Here is a 17,246-nt window from a genome sequence, read left to right as displayed (position 1 = left end):
AAGGCTGAGTAGTTGTGGCACACGGGCTTTGTTGCTCCGCGGCATGTGGGATCTTCCCAGACCAGGGCTTGAACCCACGGCCCCTGCATTGGCAGGTGGATTCTAAACCACTGCGCCACAAGGGAAGTCCCTCAGTGTTTTATAAATAAACATCGTCTCAGCAGCTTTAACTATGTTCTGATGATACCTTTATAAAGCAAATGGCTTTGGTATTTGTTTCCTTATTTTGATAATGTTTTTGTTTTGGATGCTTGACAACTGGACAAGCACAGTTTCTGAACATAGTTCTGTTTTGTTTTTACAGGTGGGATAGTAACACCTTTGGGGGAAAGAAAATTGGCTTCCTTTCCTGAAAACGGTGAATGTACAGCAGATGGTTGCCCAGGAGGAACAGTAGTCCAATGGAGACCCTCTATGTTTTGTACTAGGAAACAGAATCAGTTGTAAGAGTCCATGTTGATCTTGGCAGTAGAAGGATTAAAAGAAGTTGAGTTTCCACAAAGAACAAGAACTTTACCATCTCCTTTTTGATCTGAAGACCGGAGGACAATGGATATCATAGAGACGGCAAAACTTGAGGAACATATGGAAAACCAAACCAACGATCCTGCGAACACTTACGCAAGACCTGCTGAACCTGTTGATGAAGAGAACAAAAATGGCAATGGGAAAACTAAGAGTTTATCCAATGGGTTGCGAAAGGGCACCAAAAAGTACCCGGACTATATCCAAATCGCTATGCCCACGGAATCGAGGAACAAGTTTCCCCTAGAGTGGTGGAAAACGGGCATTGCCTTCGTGTACGCTCTTTTCAACCTCGTCCTGACAACCGTCATGATCACGGTTGTGCACGAGAGGGTCCCTCCCAAGGAGCTCAGCCCTCCACTCCCAGACAAGTTTTTTGATTACATAGACCGGGTGAAATGGGCATTTTCTGTATCAGAAATAAACGGAATTATATTAGTTGGACTATGGATCACCCAGTGGCTATTTTTGAGATACAAGTAAGTAAGGTCTAACGTGTTTTGGGGATTTGCCATGAGTTTATATTTTAGTGAGCTGGTGTGGAATTGAAATGATCTTTCTCGGTTTTATCTGATAAATTCAGTCTTATCCAGGCACTTAATGAAAAGAATCAATAGAAAGATCTACAGCCTTGAGTAAATCCAGTCATTATTCCATAAGCATTTATTGAGCAGCTGTATGAAAGTGGCAACTGTGTGTGAAGGTGCAGAGGTACACTGTGGTGGATGATTCAGACTTTGTAAATCGAAGGTGCAGTTCTAATTTCAAGCAGCTTGGCACTATGGTATTTGCATGATACATTAAGAGCCTTGGAAAGGAATAACATTCACTTCATCGTGCTTGTGTTATTCCAGGTTCTTGACAGGTGGGGAAAGTTGTAGGCTGGGAAGTTTTTTCTCTATTACTCATAATGTGATGACTATATTGGTCTATAGTCAATTGCAGCCTTTGAGGTTTGCCTCTCTTCAAGAGTTCTCGAATTTTACATGCCTTTTCCTTTTGCCTTTTGGCAATCCAGCCACAAGAGTTTGTTTAACAAACTGCATTTGGAACTGGGTCCATGTGGTTTGGGTTTTAGATTTCTAAAGTAAAAGTGCCTTCTGGTTTCCTCAAGCCATCACAAAGGAGCACTTAGTTCATTGGTTTCAGTCTTCCCATTTTCGAATAGCAGGAATCAGGAAGTGTAGTAAGCCAGGTACTTTTGCTTTGAAGATACTTAAAAATAGGACACAGCTCTGAGGTGGTTATTTCTGCTTCCCTGTTGAATTCTGACTGCTACTCCATTAAGAAAAAAGGCCCCTCAATTCCCCTTTTCTCCTCAGCCATCATTCAGATGCTTTTTCTCTACTAAGATTCTAATAATTAAATCACAAATATAAGTTTAATTAAAACATTGCCCATAAACGGAGGCTTTTGAAAGCGTAATACATGCTAACATAGTCAATACACTTCAGAGTCAAATAGGGTTTCAGTAGTAATGCCACAAGATCATTTTTTGAAGAAGGAATTTATGCTGTATTGTTCTTTCAGTTGGTTGTTGCTTTGAGATTTGAAGAGTTCAGTCTATTTTTGTTAAAGAGTTCCCCACATGCAGGTGTGCAGGTTTGAACATTTATTCCACAAACTGAAGTCATTCCTAAGCATTTTCTTTAAAATAGTTCTCTTAATAATGTGTAAGTAAAAGACATAGCTGTCAATTGTCTTTTACTTAGGGGAACTTTATGCTAAAGTTGTTAGTTATAACGTGCTTTATGCTAAAAGCAAATGGTGTAGCTGTTGAACTTTAGCGTTTTCCTTTTTAGTGTCTGGAATTGACACTGAATATAAGAGAGACTGCTCAGGCCAAAGATATTTGCTCTCTCCTTTGTTTTAGAGCAAAGTTTTATTTGTATATGTGTGTGGAAGAGAAATTTCCCAGGGCCAGGTAAGTAGCTCGCTTCCAGCCTGCAGTACAGTCTCGGTGTATTTGCATCTTCACGTAGAGGACAGTTGTTACCTGTCTCTCCAGTGCCAACTTCGGTTTTACCGTGTCAAAACTTGTTTTCACACAGGCCAGCTGCATGTTTTAATGATAGCCACTGTTTGGGTCACAATCCACCAGCAAAAACTTGGGGAAATCACACTAATTTTCCTTTTTACTTTTCATATAGAATTGGATCTTATATTTTAGTAACTGGTAGAGTAATTTTTATAACCCGTTTTGAACACTCCAGCTGAATAAGAAATAAGAAATAGTTGTTCTCTCTCTTTCACTCTCACTCTCTCACTTAAAACACCTTTAAAGCTATGGGGGAAAAAAAAAAATCACTGGCAGTAGTTTTTTAAATAAGGCTGCAGAGTGCATGTTTCACCTCTTAAGTTAATTTTCTGTTCTGAGTACAGCTGAACTCTGAATACTGGAATAAATATAATTGACCCATAATAATTCCTGCTTATTACTTCACCTTGTCTAACAGCATGGAGCACAATTCAGCACTCTTTTTGAACCTGGGTTTGAATCAAAGGGAGAATAGATTTTCACTTAACCAAATGGAAGCACTCAGCAATGTTCATTACCTGTTCCTTTTCAGTACTAGAAAAGGCAGGGCTAGAATAGCAAGCCTTTGAAAGAAATGCCTTGCAAGAAATAGATACTTTCATCAACTAGTCAAGGTGTTTCTCTCTATATTTTGACCCCAGAAACCCTGGAATCTCCTTAAAATAGCTCTTGGATACAGGCAGCTAAAATTATATTTGTACATGATTCTTTAGAAGTCCCAACAGTAACCTGAATTAGACCTTGATCCATGGCAGACCGCAGTCTTGGAGAAAACTTAAAATATTCCACATGCCTAAAATTGCCTGTTTTTCCAGAGGTTTTTGATCACTGGTTTTGGAAGTTTGAGAGCTCTGAAAATGGGAGACCTGGAGTAACATATTTTATGTACTAGGGAAGTTACAACTAGTAATTCTAGGGGCTTTGTGGATCCCAGCCATCTTTATAGAGCCCAGAGTTTATAGGTCCACCTCTAACTACACAACAGAGTCATCTTCAGAATTCTTGATGCCCATTCAGGTACCCAAGAGACAGTGGTGCAGATGGGCAGAACCCTTCCCTTTGGAGGACAGTGTGCTCAAAGCCAGCTTCTGGGAACCACTGCCTTAGACTGACGACTTAGGGGGCAAAGGACAGGGACTAATGTTAGTCAAGACAACTGTCTTCACCAAAACATATAAAGTGAAAAAGGACTTGTGGGATTCTTTTTTTTTTTTTTTTTTTTTTTTTTATAACCTCTTCTGATCAAGATTGCATAACATCAGGGTAAACTAATCAGTTTACAGCTTCACTCTTAAATGCCCTTAAATGCACGAGGACACTTTGAACATCTTCAAAATATAATTCTCTGAAAATCTCTATAGTCATAGACGAAATAGTTCATGCGTAAGTTGTCAGAATATTTTTGGATAGTCTCCAAATAAACCTTGCTTATATAACTTAGGTTAAAAGAGTTGTCCCATTTCCCTGTGTGCCCAATTATGTCGTATCACCTTAGCTCATTAGTTAATTCCTCTGTGACCGTGGCTCGCTTATACCTCTGCTGTGTTCTCAAGAGAGGGTTTATTAATGCAGTGAGTTGACTGACAACGTAGAGAGGTTCATTGAATTCTCTGGCAAAAAGGGCCTTTTTTAGGAGCGGTAGTTGTGTAAAACCCTTAATCTACTTTAACACCCCCTCTCCCCAGAGACTCATTCCTTTGGGGCCCAACCCACCTAGATTAATTGCAGTATGTGAATCATCAGTTCTGAAAACTGCAATTATTCTTTATTCTGTTAAACATTATTTTATGTTGCCTTAGGAGCAAAAAACCCCAGTAAACCTATTTTTCCCCATCTCTGTTTTTCCTTTAGGTCAATAGTGGGGCGCAGATTCTTTTTTATCATTGGAACTTTGTACCTGTATCGCTGTATCACGATGTACGTTACTACTCTCCCTGTGCCTGGAATGCATTTCCAGTGTGCTCCAAAGGTAAGCCCCTCTGAATTACCATTTAGAGGACATTAAGCAAACAGTGCTTGAACACCTGCTCTCTGTTATGCATTCTCCTAGACACGTTCATATATGTTAATTGAAATCTAGCATATTTTGTTTTGCTTTAGATTTTGAGGGGAAACATTAAAATGTGTTCATAGAACTTATATGTTTGTGCATAAAAATGCATTTTCTGCTAACTGGAAGTTACTATTGGGTCTTTGACTCTGCATTTTTGCCTTCTCATTTACTCATTCATGAATTCATTTTGCAAGTATTAAGCTCCTGTTATATACCAGGCACAAAGTTCTCCTCCTCCGGGAACGCATATTCTTTTTTTTTTTCTTTCTTTTTTTTTGCGGTACGCGGGCCTCTCACTGCTGCGGCCTCTCCCGCTGCGGAGCGCAGGCTCCGGACGCGCATGCTCAGCGGCCATGGCTCACGGGCCCAGCCGCTCCGCGGCGTGTGGGATCCTCCCGGACCGGAGCACGAACCCGTGTCCCCTGCATCGGCACGCGCACTCTCAACCACTGCGCCACCAGGGAAGCCCTTAGAGAACGTATATTCTTATTGAAGGATGGCGACAGTTAAATGAAGTCATAACTTGTTACATGGTGGTAAGTCAGGTGGCTATCAGATGGAGAACAGTAAAGCTGAGTAAGGGTGAAAGGGTCTATGAGGGTAGGTACTAATTTATAGAGTGGTCAGGAAAACTTCAATAAGAAAGCTTCTGGGCAGCCAAGATGAGGGAGTGAGCCGTGTGAATGGGGTGAGAACTCCAGGACAAGGAAATAACTTAATCATAGTGCATTCGGGGAAGAACAGGGAGACACGTGTGGCTGCATAGAGTTATGAAGAGTTGAGATGATGCAGCCACAGATCTCACAGGGCCTCTGTGCCCATTGTAGGAACTTGAACCTTGGTGGTGGCAGTGGAAATGAGGAGAAGCCGTTTGACTCGGGATATATTTTGAAGGTAGAGCCCACAGGATGTGCTCATAAGTTGGATATGGGTTTAAGAGAAAGAAGTCAAGGATGACCTCAAAGTTTTTAGCAACTGGAAGGATCGAGTGGCCTTTCACTTAGATAGAGTGTGAGAATGGATACTGAAACTGTTGTAAGCAGGATTTATAGTTTCTCCAGGTAGAGTCATTTCTCAAGAGAGCTGTTAATCATCTTAGACCCCAGTGTGCCCTGGTTTAAAAAGTAAACTTACAAATCATGTGCTTTCTGGGCAAGAGAATGCAGTCTATCATATTTAACCGAACACTAAGCAAATGTCCAAGGTGGAAGGAAAAATAGAGTTGTTCTGAAGAAGTCAACAGTCTCCTTCACCAAATAAAGGTGTGGTTTGGAGAAGCTATAATTTTCCAAAGCCATCAAAGCAGAAAGTGTCTGTAATTAAAAGTGTACATATTGAATTGACTGATTTTTTAGTGAAACTAATTTAAGTCATGGGAGAAGTTCAGAAGCATAATAAACACTCCTAAGGGGTTATTGCAATGGGTTAAATAAAGAAATGGCCACAGGAAAGAAGGCAAGCCCATCCTAGTAACGGGTGAGGTTTGCAGCGATAAATTGCTATGATTACAGAAAGCATGTAAAGATTATCTTCTGTGGAAAAGTTGCAATTTTCAGAAGCCACAAGAGCAAATGTACTGCTGGATAACCAAGCTACAGATGTTCACAGTGGAAGCTCTGGGAACAGCCCCTGTGTTCAGATGTCAAGACCTAAGACCTTTTCCTGAAGCATCAGCAGGCTACTGGTGCCTGGATCGTGGTTCAGTAAAACAAACACAAATCAATTTGTTTCAATAGAGGTGATGTGGTCTTATAGAGCAAGAGGCAGAATTGCATTCTAAATGTGGTTCAGCCGCTGGCTTTGAGTGTTGCTTAGATTTTTGTGGTTTCAAAACTATTAGATAATCTACCTGTCTCCTTTGTTGCTGACTCTATAGAATGCCCTTAGTGACTGATAGCAATGACAGAACTGTGTATACTGAAGCCACTTGCTGTGGAAGGTTATCTGACTAGTCACTGATGCCTCACATCACTTGTTACTTAGTGGATGTGATCACAGAAGCCATCACAGTGATAGGCCCTTAGTGAAATCCTTGGATCTCACAGTTTTCCAGTTGTCTTCCCCCTTCTCTATCCTATGGTTTACTTTAAGTCCTTGGCTTAACGATTTGCTTCATCCCACACACCCATGTTTTAGTTTGCAGCTGCAAAATTTGAGTTCTGAAAATTGTGTTTAAATAGATATTGACCTAGTTATTAGAACTCACATGAGATAACTTAGCTTCTCAAACCCCTTTTGCCACAGGAATGTTGGGCTGGCACAGCTACATTCCTTTCCGTGAGAAAGCTTCCCTCTCATCCTGGCCATAGAGGTCCAAAGGACTTCTCTTCTAAATTGAAGGGATGGTGTGGATGGTAAGGTTCCTGGTTTGGCAGCAGCCAAGTTGGGCTCTCTTGTACCTAATTTATTTTTGTGGGAAATGTTGTGTGGAGGTCATAGTTTGAGGAACCCTTGAGAACACTGAGCTCTGTCTGTTTTGGCTATTATGGTCAATGCTTCTCTTCCTGGTTTTCTACATCTTCAGCTTCATATCCAGGAATGGCATAGAATGGGTCTGAAAAATGAGGAAATTAAGAGGAACTAGAGTCTTTAGTGGTGTGTGATAGAGGGCCTCAATGAAATAGAACAGAACTAGAAAATAATCTGTTAATCCCAACTCTCACTATCACCCTCCCCCTCCCCAGTTTTCTTTCAGCCCTCTTTTAAAATTTCCTTTCTTGAAGTTCTGTTTAACATTTGTGCTGAGCATGATCTGACATCTTAAGATAGCAGTGACAGGACTGAGGAATTAAGAACTGAGAAAGTACAGAAAAAGCAAGAAGAGAGTCCTTCCTCTGTTCTGTGAAGGCATATGGAATCAAGGGGGGAGAAAAGAAAGGGGGGAGAAGAGAATGTGTGGCAGTATTTTAGTTCCTGGTTTAATTATGCCTTTTGATCCATCTAAATTTCTTTCTAGTAAAGAAATTTAAGTGTTTCTGCCCTTAGAAAATTCGAGTATTGAGTTGGGGTGGGTCAGTGGATAAAAAAATATTATTATAGTTTTGAAATGAATAATGTGTTCTTTAAACTGGGAACACAATGGTCAGGCGGAGTGTATGTACCTTTCTATTTGATCTCATTGTTGACAGTTGTTTGTACCAACCGCACAACCAGAAATTCCTGAAGGTCTGTGGCTGATCTGATAAAGCGCATGCTAGATTCTATCCTCCACATCAAGGGCTTTCATGTCATTTTATGTGGTTTGCAGTACGCCTTTCCTGAGGGGCACCTGAAGTGAGTCCTGCAACTCTGTCAACAGTCCTTATCTTCCCCGGGTATGGATCCTTTACTGCCTTCTAGACCCTGTCTTTTCAAGGCAGGGTCACCTGTTACTTGGCATTGGTTTAAGGACTCAATTCTTGATAAAATGCACATGTTCTCTTGGTTTTGCCAGCTGGGCTCGGCCTAAGCAAACTCTTGAAGAAAGTTGAGTTGCTTTGAAACCTCCAGTTTCTCACGCTGCCCTCTAATCCTGTTTCATGTCATTTTCTGCTGCAGAGCCTTATTCTCAACTATCGCCCGATCACGGTGTGTTTGCCTTTTTACAATGGTCACCAGAATACCAGAAAGCTTTCCAGATCCGTAAGATATTTTTAATCAGGAAAGTTTTAGGCAAGGAATCCTGCCGTAATTCCCATTTTACCATATAGGATGGTTTCCCACCTGCTTTGGAGACTCAATTTCTTACTCCTAGACTGTCTTCTCCTTCATCTGTACACATCTTACCCTCCTTCACCACTGCACATCTACTTGGACTAGACACTACCTGTCTACACCACCAAACAGTTTGCCACCATCATGACTGGCCTGGCCATGCTTCAGGGGCCAGTTGCCCAGAAGGATCATCTCTGAGTATGAAAAGCACTGTATCTTACAACTGTGCCCCCGGTCCCAAGTGAAAATAGTCATTAATGGTCTTTCTATATTTCTCTCCTTGTGTATACTCTGACTCCATTTTATTCCTGAGTGTCATTCTTTGATTTTCTAAACCTATTCACTTGCTGTTAGACTGATCGGAAACCCTCCATCCGGCCCCACAGTGTTTCAATATTCCATTTTCCCATGTATTCTATCTCAGTCCACTACTCCTTCCTGTATGCTTAAGGTTTGGGTTTTGGGGGGCGTTTTTTTTGGGGGGGGTTAATACAATTTTTAAAGGTTACACTCCATTTACATTTATTGCCAAATTATTGGCTCTATTCCCCGTGTTGTACAATGCATCCTTGAGCCGATCTCACACCCAGTAGTTTGTATCTCCCACCCCCTCACCCCTATATCACCCCTCTCCCTTCCCTCCCCACTGGTAACCACTGGTTTGTTCCCTATATCGGTGAGTCTGCTTCCTTTTTTGTTATTTTACTAGTTTGTTGTATTTTTCAGATTCCACATGTAAGTGATACCTCTATGCTTAAGTTTTAACGGGATATGAACTTGGGACTGTTGCCTCAAACTCCTGCCCTAACCCATCATTGTTCCCCATGTCATCACGACAACTTCTCGGGGCTTCTCCACCCTTGCCCAGGGAGCTCTCTCCTGACCTCCTGCCACAGCACACAGGTTATTGCTTTGGAGGATGTTTTTCGCGATCGAGCTACTCATTTTAAAGCTGCCAGTACATCCCTAACCCATCACTTTCAAGCCTGTTTAAATTAGTTAATGTATTGCAGCTCTTTTTAACTGTAAATGTTTTGATCAGATGTTAATACAGCTATATGCACACTTTAGGCTGCCCACCTAACACAAGGTGTGCATACACTGTAGAACGTTAGTGATGTGGAGTACAGCCGAATCAAGTATTAACCATCTGAAACCCCAGCCTCCCCCTGCAAAGAGGAAAGAATGGAGCTTTGATCTTTTTAGTCCATAACTGTGGTGAAGTCATTAGTTATTAGTATTTTGAAAAGCCTTGCCCAAGGACACACCACCACTAAAATGTATTATTAGTAACATTGAATAATTTAAAGCGTATCACTAAAACTGGCCAATACAATGAATAAAATCCAGTTTGAGGAGCTTCCCCCTTGGATTCTTTTTGACTGAAGTTAAAAAGAAAAAAAATCACAACCTGGTGGCCTTTCTAAATATCACATAAATTAGGCTAAAACATGATTTTATCAGCTTATAAATTTTTTTCCTGATCTTCTTGTGTCATTCAGCTCAACGGAGACTCTCAGGCAAAAGTACAGCGGATTCTACGGTTGATTTCTGGTGGCGGGTTGTCCATAACTGGGTCGCATATCTTGTGTGGAGACTTCCTCTTCAGCGGTCACACAGTTGTGCTGACACTTACTTATTTGTTCATCAAAGAATGTAAGTAATAACTCATTCCTGGTTTATTGATTGTTGTAGTGGGTGGGATCCCTAAGCCCTGAAATTGATGAGTCCTTATTCTATTGGAATGGATAGCTATTGAAAGAGATGTGTGTGTGTGTGTGTGTGTGTGTGTGTGCGCGCGCGTGTGTGTGTGTGTGTGTGTGTGTGTTTAAATCATTTCAACCAGTCGTATGTGATTTGAACACTGAAGGAAGGCTTAAAGCTTGGCCCTGGCTTCTTGCTAACATTTAGGATGCCTCCAAAATGTCTCCCTCCTTGGTTCGTACTTCTTAAGGTATGAAAAGCTATTTTAATGTTGAAACAATGAAGAATCATTGTTAAGGTTACTGCAAAAAAGAATCAGTGTGCTCCAGAGCCAAATGGGAAGGACTTTTGAATGAAATTTCCATTGTATGGAACATCCATTCCATCATCCCAAATACTCTGGTTAATATTTTCCCCTTTTTAAACCTTTTTTAATGTTTCCTTATCCCACTTTATTCTAATTTCGTCACTTCCAGTAGCTTTCTGTGCTTTAATATGCATCTTCATGAAACAGTTTGCCAATACTAAACCATTTTCTTCTTAGAAAGCAACATGGAGATGAGAATGTGAAATATCTCCCCATATTTATATGCTTAATTCCCATTATACAAAATTCTTGTGTATTCCAGTGGCATTTTTTTTTTTTTGGCTGGAATAACGTCTTGTTCATTGTGAAGGAGGTTGTATTTGGTTTTAGCTGCCTAGCAGACTTCTGAGGCTTTGTATATTTGGGCCCATTATCTCAAAATCCTTTTGAAGTGATGCTTCTCCCTCCATTTTTACCAAGCTTGGTCGGTATTAACCTTCATCTTTAGTTCCAAGATACCCTAACCCCATGCCATTGTTCTTTTAGCGGCTTATCTCAATTTTCTTCACTTGCAGAGCGTATCATGGAGGTCTTTGGGCAGAGACCAGGGGAAGGAGGTCCTTCCCCTCTGTCCTCCTTGGTTAATCCCCTTCTCTCCCTTCTTCTCTTAGTCTGTCATTAATCCAAACAGGTTTAGACCCATCAGGGTTTATCTTCCAGTGGTGCAGAAGTGAATTCTTGCTCCATAGACTGCCTGGGGTTATAGGTTTTAATTCTGCTTTGAGGTCAATATGACAAAGAGAGGAGAGGCTCTGTAGTAGATGAGGTCTTCTTTTTTTCGGTGACAATTGTATATCTTCTGAATTGTTTACTTTCCAAATGCTACACACAAGCTTTGAGTTAGGAGAGCAGCCTGTGAAGCGTTCGGCCTTTGTCATACTGTCTGACTTGAAGGCAGAGGGCCTTCTGCACCTTGCCCCATCGTTCTGTTCTTACACGGTTGGAGAGGGGTGGTGGAGGGGAGGAACCTAGCTCTGTCTGTGCGCCAATAACTCCCCCTTAAATTTCAATCTTCTGAAATTTCTCATTTCTAATACCTAGTTACAGGTTCTGGGTGGTGGGCAGAGCGATTTATGTTGTTTATAGCACTCACTCTTTTGCTGTGGAAAGTTCAGCAAAAACTGATCTGTGTAAGATCAGTCATTTTCCAGTCCAGAGGTTCATTTGGGTTGTAGGATCTTCTCTCTAATCTGCAGATCCTAAAAGCTTATAGAAGAAGAGGAGGAGGATGGGCTTCCCTGGTGGCGCAGTGGTTGAGAGTCCGCCTGCCGATGCAGGGGATGCGGGTTCGTGTCCCAGTCCGGGAGGATCCCACATGCTGCGGAGCGGCTGGGCCCATGAGCCATGGCCGCTGAGCCTGCGCGTCCGGAGCCTGTGCTCCGCAACGGGAGAGGCCACAACAGTGAGAGGCCCGCATACCGCAAAAAAAAAAAAAAAAAAAAAAAAAAAAAAGGAAGAGCAGGATGAGGCCGGGAGGAATTACATGTTAGAGTGAAGCTACTGTGGGTGGAAAACATAAGGTAATGAAGAGAAAACATCCCAGGAAACTGAGAGTCAGTTTCATAAAATAATTGAAGACCAAGTGATACTACCAATAACAGCAAATAGACATAGTACTCTTTTTTCTGTGCCAGGCACTATTCCAAGGCCTTGATGCAAATTAACTCGTTTAATCCTTGTAGCTACCTCATGAGGGAAACACTGTTTTTCCCCATTTTGCAGAGGAAACTTAAGCATAAAGAAAGGGAATGAATTAAGCCACAGTCCACAGTTAGTAATTGGAGGATGGGGTATTCAAACTCAAGCAGGCTGACTCCAGAGGGTACACTACCAATTTCTTGGCTCTGTTTAGAATTTTTGGAAACCCAAGCTGTCTGATCTTATAGAATTGCTAAGAAATAGCCTGGATGTATTGCTCATTGTTGTACTTTCACCTCAGAGCAATAGCAGGGCAACTCTGTGTTTATTTCTATGCTTTAATAAAGGCTGATACAGTATGTAGAGACATTTTCTTCCCCACGTATGATTTGAGCTTGAGGTTGTTTCAATTGTATAAATCTACGTACAGCAAGGAAAGAATTACATTCTGCTTTTTCCTTTCTATTTTTTTAAAATAGATCTTTATTGGAGTATAATTGCTTCACAATACTGTGTTCGTTTCTGTTGTACGACAAAGTGAATCAGCCATATGCATACATATATCCCCATTATCTCCGTCCCTCTTGCGTCTCCCTCCCACCCTCCCTATCCCACCCCTCTAGGTGGTCACAAAGCACGGAGCTGATCTCCCTGTGCTATGCAGCTGCTTCCCACTAGCTATCTGTTTTCCATTTGGTAGTGTATATATGTCAATGCTACTCTCACTTTCTCCAAGTTTTGGTGAGAAACAAAAGGGCAAATCTGTAATGCTTGATACAAACCCAACTTTAGAGTCAGTTCTGTACAGAAACTGGGCATTCCATGTTTACGCCCGTTTCCTATGCAATTAGGAAAAACAGTTACCTTCTAAATTATACCATGTGTTATTGCTCTGAGTAAGCATTGGTTCCAGTGGTTTCTTTGAACATTCTGCTTCTAGAATTAGATGCATCATTTGTATATTTTTTGCTTTCCTGCCTTTTGATCATTTTGGACTCTCCCTGTTTACTCAGTTGTTACAAGCAGATTTGAATTTAGTCATGAGAGTAGTTGAAAACGTGGGACCAGAATCATTTTGTGGATTAGCAAGAGAGGGTCTTACACAGGTGTGCAAATATTATCTTTGGGACTTAGGTTCCTTATAAAATTAGCCTGGAGAAATCAATGTAGCTCTTAGAACCAAATGTCTTGCTAGTCAAGGAAACTACTTTTTCTTTTTTCTTTTTTTTTTTTTTTTACCTTGCTACTACACAAAGTCTATTGTCTCTGTTATTCATTGACAACTAGGGCTAGGATCCCACACAGACAGTGGAGTTCATTAATAATTGTATCGTCATCTCTCAGCTCAAGGTTATCCCTGTGGGTAGAATGAGAGACCAGAGAGGATTACCATTTTGCCATTTCTATTTCAAAATAGTTTATATTAAATCTTTTCTTTGGGCCAGCCAGTGTTCTCACTTAATGAGCAGTGATCCCAGTGTGGTAGCTCAAAGAGAATACATTTTTATATGCTAGGAGAGCAGTGCTAGGGCATCTGGCCATTCCTGAAACCTCATTTTCAATTCCACGAGTAGTAAAATGGGCCACCTCTTTACTCCCTACCTACTTCAGCTTTGCTTCTTGTGGATAAACAAATACAAAATAGTTCTGCTTTGCTCAGACATTTTGGACTTTTAAGGTAAATACCAGATGACCTGTTAGGAAGGGAAGCAGGGCTGATGTGAGGCTTCAGGGAGGGGTGAGGTCTGTGGTGCTGGAGAATGCATATTTAGTGAAATCTCCAGATTTCTGAATGTTACTTCAATTTTTAACATTCAGATCCTAACAGAACAGTTATAGGGATTGGATCTGGCCCCCCAGGCTACAGAAGTAAGGCCTCTCCTAGCTATAAAATGCCCGGATTTCCTGAGTTATCTGCTAGAACCTCGTGGCAGAATGAACCAAGCAAGAGTTGGAAATAATGAGCTGCACATTCAGAAATAGGAAATCAGACTTTCAAATGCAAATACGGGTTTATTATCTTACTGTTCCACGTAGGACTAAAAGAACAACAGCTATTTAATTTTTATTTGAACCATGTTTGATTTGATGTGTCATGTAAAGTTCTGGAAATGGATCTTTTTGCTATTCAACCATTCTTCCACACTTGAAAGTAAATATCACTATAAATATAAACACAGTTAAATATGAAATAAATTTTAGTTTATTCAGTTATTATCTTTGTGAGCTAATAAAGCTTTAAAATAGAAAAAAAGGGGGCTTCCCTGGTGGCGCAGTGGTTGAGAGTCCGCCTGCCGATGCAGGAGACGCGGGTTCGTGCCCCGGTCCGGGAGGATCCCACATGCCGCAGGGCGGCTGGGCCCGTGAGCCATGGCCGCTGAGCCTACGCGTCCGGAGCCTGTGCTCCGCAACGGGAGAGGCCACAACAGTGAGAGGCCCGCGTAACGCAAAAAAAAAAAAAAAAAAAAAAAGAAAAAAGGAAACAGTTATTCAAAGAAAAGAAAAGTTATTAGAGATGAGCACTGGTTCCAGTTACACCTGTGTCATTACCACCTGTGTGGGAAGGCTGGGAGGCATGCAATCATGTTTAACCTGCCGAGCGCTTTAGGTTCTCTCTTATAGCTGATCAGTGTCATGAACTTAGTGCCCTCTCTAGGTAAGGCTCAAACTCATAAGTGAATAGTCAAGAATCCCAAGCTTTACATAGGGAGTGTCTTATAGTTGCTATTGGCAATAACAGTATAAAATTGCTGAGAATCAAAATATTGCTAGCCACAAATACCATTTTTCTTCCCCTGCAGAAATCAAAGTAAGTTTATATATAAGACCTAAAATTACTCTTGCTTTCTCATTCCCTCCTCCACCCCACCGCCCCTTTTTCATAGACAACGAGCCTTTCTTTTTCTTTTTTTGGCCACACAGCACGGCTCATGGGATCTGAGTTCCCTGACCAGGGATTAAACCCAGCCACAGCAGTGCAAGTACTGAGTCCTAACCCCTGGACCATCAGGGAGTTCCTGACAACTATCCTTTCTTTTCACTCTACTGTTTCTCTTTCCAGTGGGGTCCCTAACAGGAGCCAGTATGAGCCAATTCCAACCTAATGTGAAATATTTCTGTTCTCTTCCTAATTATTAAACACTGTGGGTAAGACCTAGAGTATCTAGTGTTACCAGCCGCCCCAGGGAATTACTATTAGACCTGTTACCAACAGCGCTCCATCTCCCCCTCCCCGCCGCCGCCCGCCCCGGCAACCGGAGCAAATCCTGGCCAGTTCACAGGGATTCATTTTGGATTATCCATTTTCTCCTTCAGTGACTTCCTGGACTTAGACTTTTCTCAGGTCATTAGGATAGACTGTCATCATTCAGTCCACCTCTGGGAATCCTATTAACTATTAATTTTTCTGCTGTCCAGATTCACCTCGTCACTTCTGGTGGTATCATTTGATCTGCTGGCTGCTGAGCGCTGCTGGGATCATCTGCATTCTTGTAGCACACGAACACTATACTGTCGATGTGATCGTTGCTTATTATATCACAACACGGCTCTTTTGGTGGTACCATTCCATGGCCAATGAAAAGGTGAGAGCAGTGAAATTATCCTTGGATGATTTCTTTTCTTTAAATGCAGTGGACCCCTTTTCACACAGCGGAGTTTCCAGTAGCTTAATGGGAATAACTGCTGTTGCCGCCTAAACGTGTGGTTTAGGTCAATTCACTTAAACTTATATGCTCAACCTTATGAGCTCTCCTTTCACTCTTCCATCTTCCTTGACCCACAGATCTGACCACTGACATATCCTGAAAATTTTTCCTCCTGGAGAGCTAGCTCTCCCACCCATTCTTGGGTCTCCAGTCTTACTGGAATTGCAGATAGAAGATTCGCCTGAGAACTTCTCTGGTGGTCCAGTGGTTACGACTCCGCGCTTCCAATGCAGGTGGCACAGGCTCAGTCTCTGGTTGGGGAACTAAGATCGCACATGCCACAGGGCACAGCCAAACAACAAAAAAAAAAAAAAAAAAAAAAAAAAAAAAAGAAGATTCACCTGAGCCACAGAGAGGGAAGGAGTGGAGGGTGTTGGAAGTGTGGCCAGAGTCCTGTCAGAGTTAGGGGAAAGGAGCAAAGACAAGCATTGCCTTGCGACCGGATTCTACTGCTTTCCCTCTTCAGTTACAGCAAATGACAGTTTAATTAAGAAACAAATTAGGATGCAAATTGTGAAAAATATGTCTCATTTTACTTTTTTTCTACCTTTTACAGAACTTGAAGGTCTCTTCACAGACTAATTTCTTGTCTCGAGCATGGTGGTTCCCCATCTTTTATTTTTTTGAGAAAAACGTACAAGGCTCAATTCCTTGCTGCTTCTCCTGGCCACTGTCCTGGCCTCCTGGCTGCTTTAAATCGTCTTGCAAGAAGTATTCACGGGTTCAGAAGATCGGTGAAGATAATGAAAAATCTACCTGAGGAGCAAAACAAAAGGCATCAGCTCTTAGACCAAAAGAGTTATCGCTGTAACCAAAGGTATAGTTTTGTTTTTGTTTTTATTTTAGGAGAACTGATTGCTAGATGAAGCAGACCAAATTTTGTGCAAATGATTAGAAAGATGAACGAAGTATTACCCTTTGACTGGTTTTTTATTCATCCTGAGAAAGTTATATTCTCCTGCAGCTCTTCATTCATTGGTCACAAGCCCTCAAACTGGGATTTTACTAATGAGCTTGTTACGGAGGTGCCAGAGAACATACTGTTCCTTCCCTCATTCTTTCTCCACTAAAGCTCTCCACTTCAGAATTTTTTTCAGGATTTTTTTTTCCCTCCAAGTTCAAAAGAATTTGTTAATGTTTTAAATAAAAATCTGATATATATACGGCCACTGTGTAAATAGAATCACCTAATGTTGAGAGTGATTTTTAGCATTAGGCTTATCAGCGAGGGGGAGATCCATGGGTTGTGAGTGAACTTCGGGTGAACTTTGTTTCTGCTCTGTCAAGGGGAAGGTCAGGGTCAGGTCTGGGAATATGCGCTGCTGCTACCACCCAATGTATTATATCACTTTCACTTTATTTTTTTTTTAACTGATAATTTTATAACTTAAAAAAAATGAACTAAGTAAATATCAAAGTATTTGACACACCCCACAGATTTTACATGTGTGTAAATATTTCATTTTAAGATCTCTATGACAGATATACAGGAGACATGGGGCTGTTTATGCTAACGAGGAG

At 41.4% G+C, this 17,246-nt stretch overlaps 1 protein-coding gene across 1 annotated transcript; it reads left to right on the top strand.

The window, feature by feature from the left end:
* The first annotated feature begins 304 nt into the window (after nt 1-304).
* On the top strand, nt 305-16,884 carry SGMS2 (sphingomyelin synthase 2). Its single transcript, XM_007452149.1, has 5 exons — nt 305-1,004; nt 4,415-4,532; nt 9,812-9,965; nt 15,436-15,602; nt 16,282-16,884. The coding sequence occupies exons 1-5, from the start codon at nt 550-552 to the stop codon at nt 16,483-16,485; spliced, it is 1,098 nt and encodes a 365-aa protein (XP_007452211.1). The 5' UTR covers nt 305-549; the 3' UTR covers nt 16,486-16,884.
* Nucleotides 16,885-17,246: the final 362 nt, after the last annotated feature.

The sequence above is a fragment of the Lipotes vexillifer genome, unplaced genomic scaffold (genome assembly GCF_000442215.2).
Source record: "Lipotes vexillifer unplaced genomic scaffold, Lipotes_vexillifer_v1.1 scaffold22, whole genome shotgun sequence".
NCBI lineage: Eukaryota > Metazoa > Chordata > Mammalia > Artiodactyla > Lipotidae > Lipotes > Lipotes vexillifer.
This window is presented reverse-complemented; position numbering and strand designations above follow the sequence as displayed.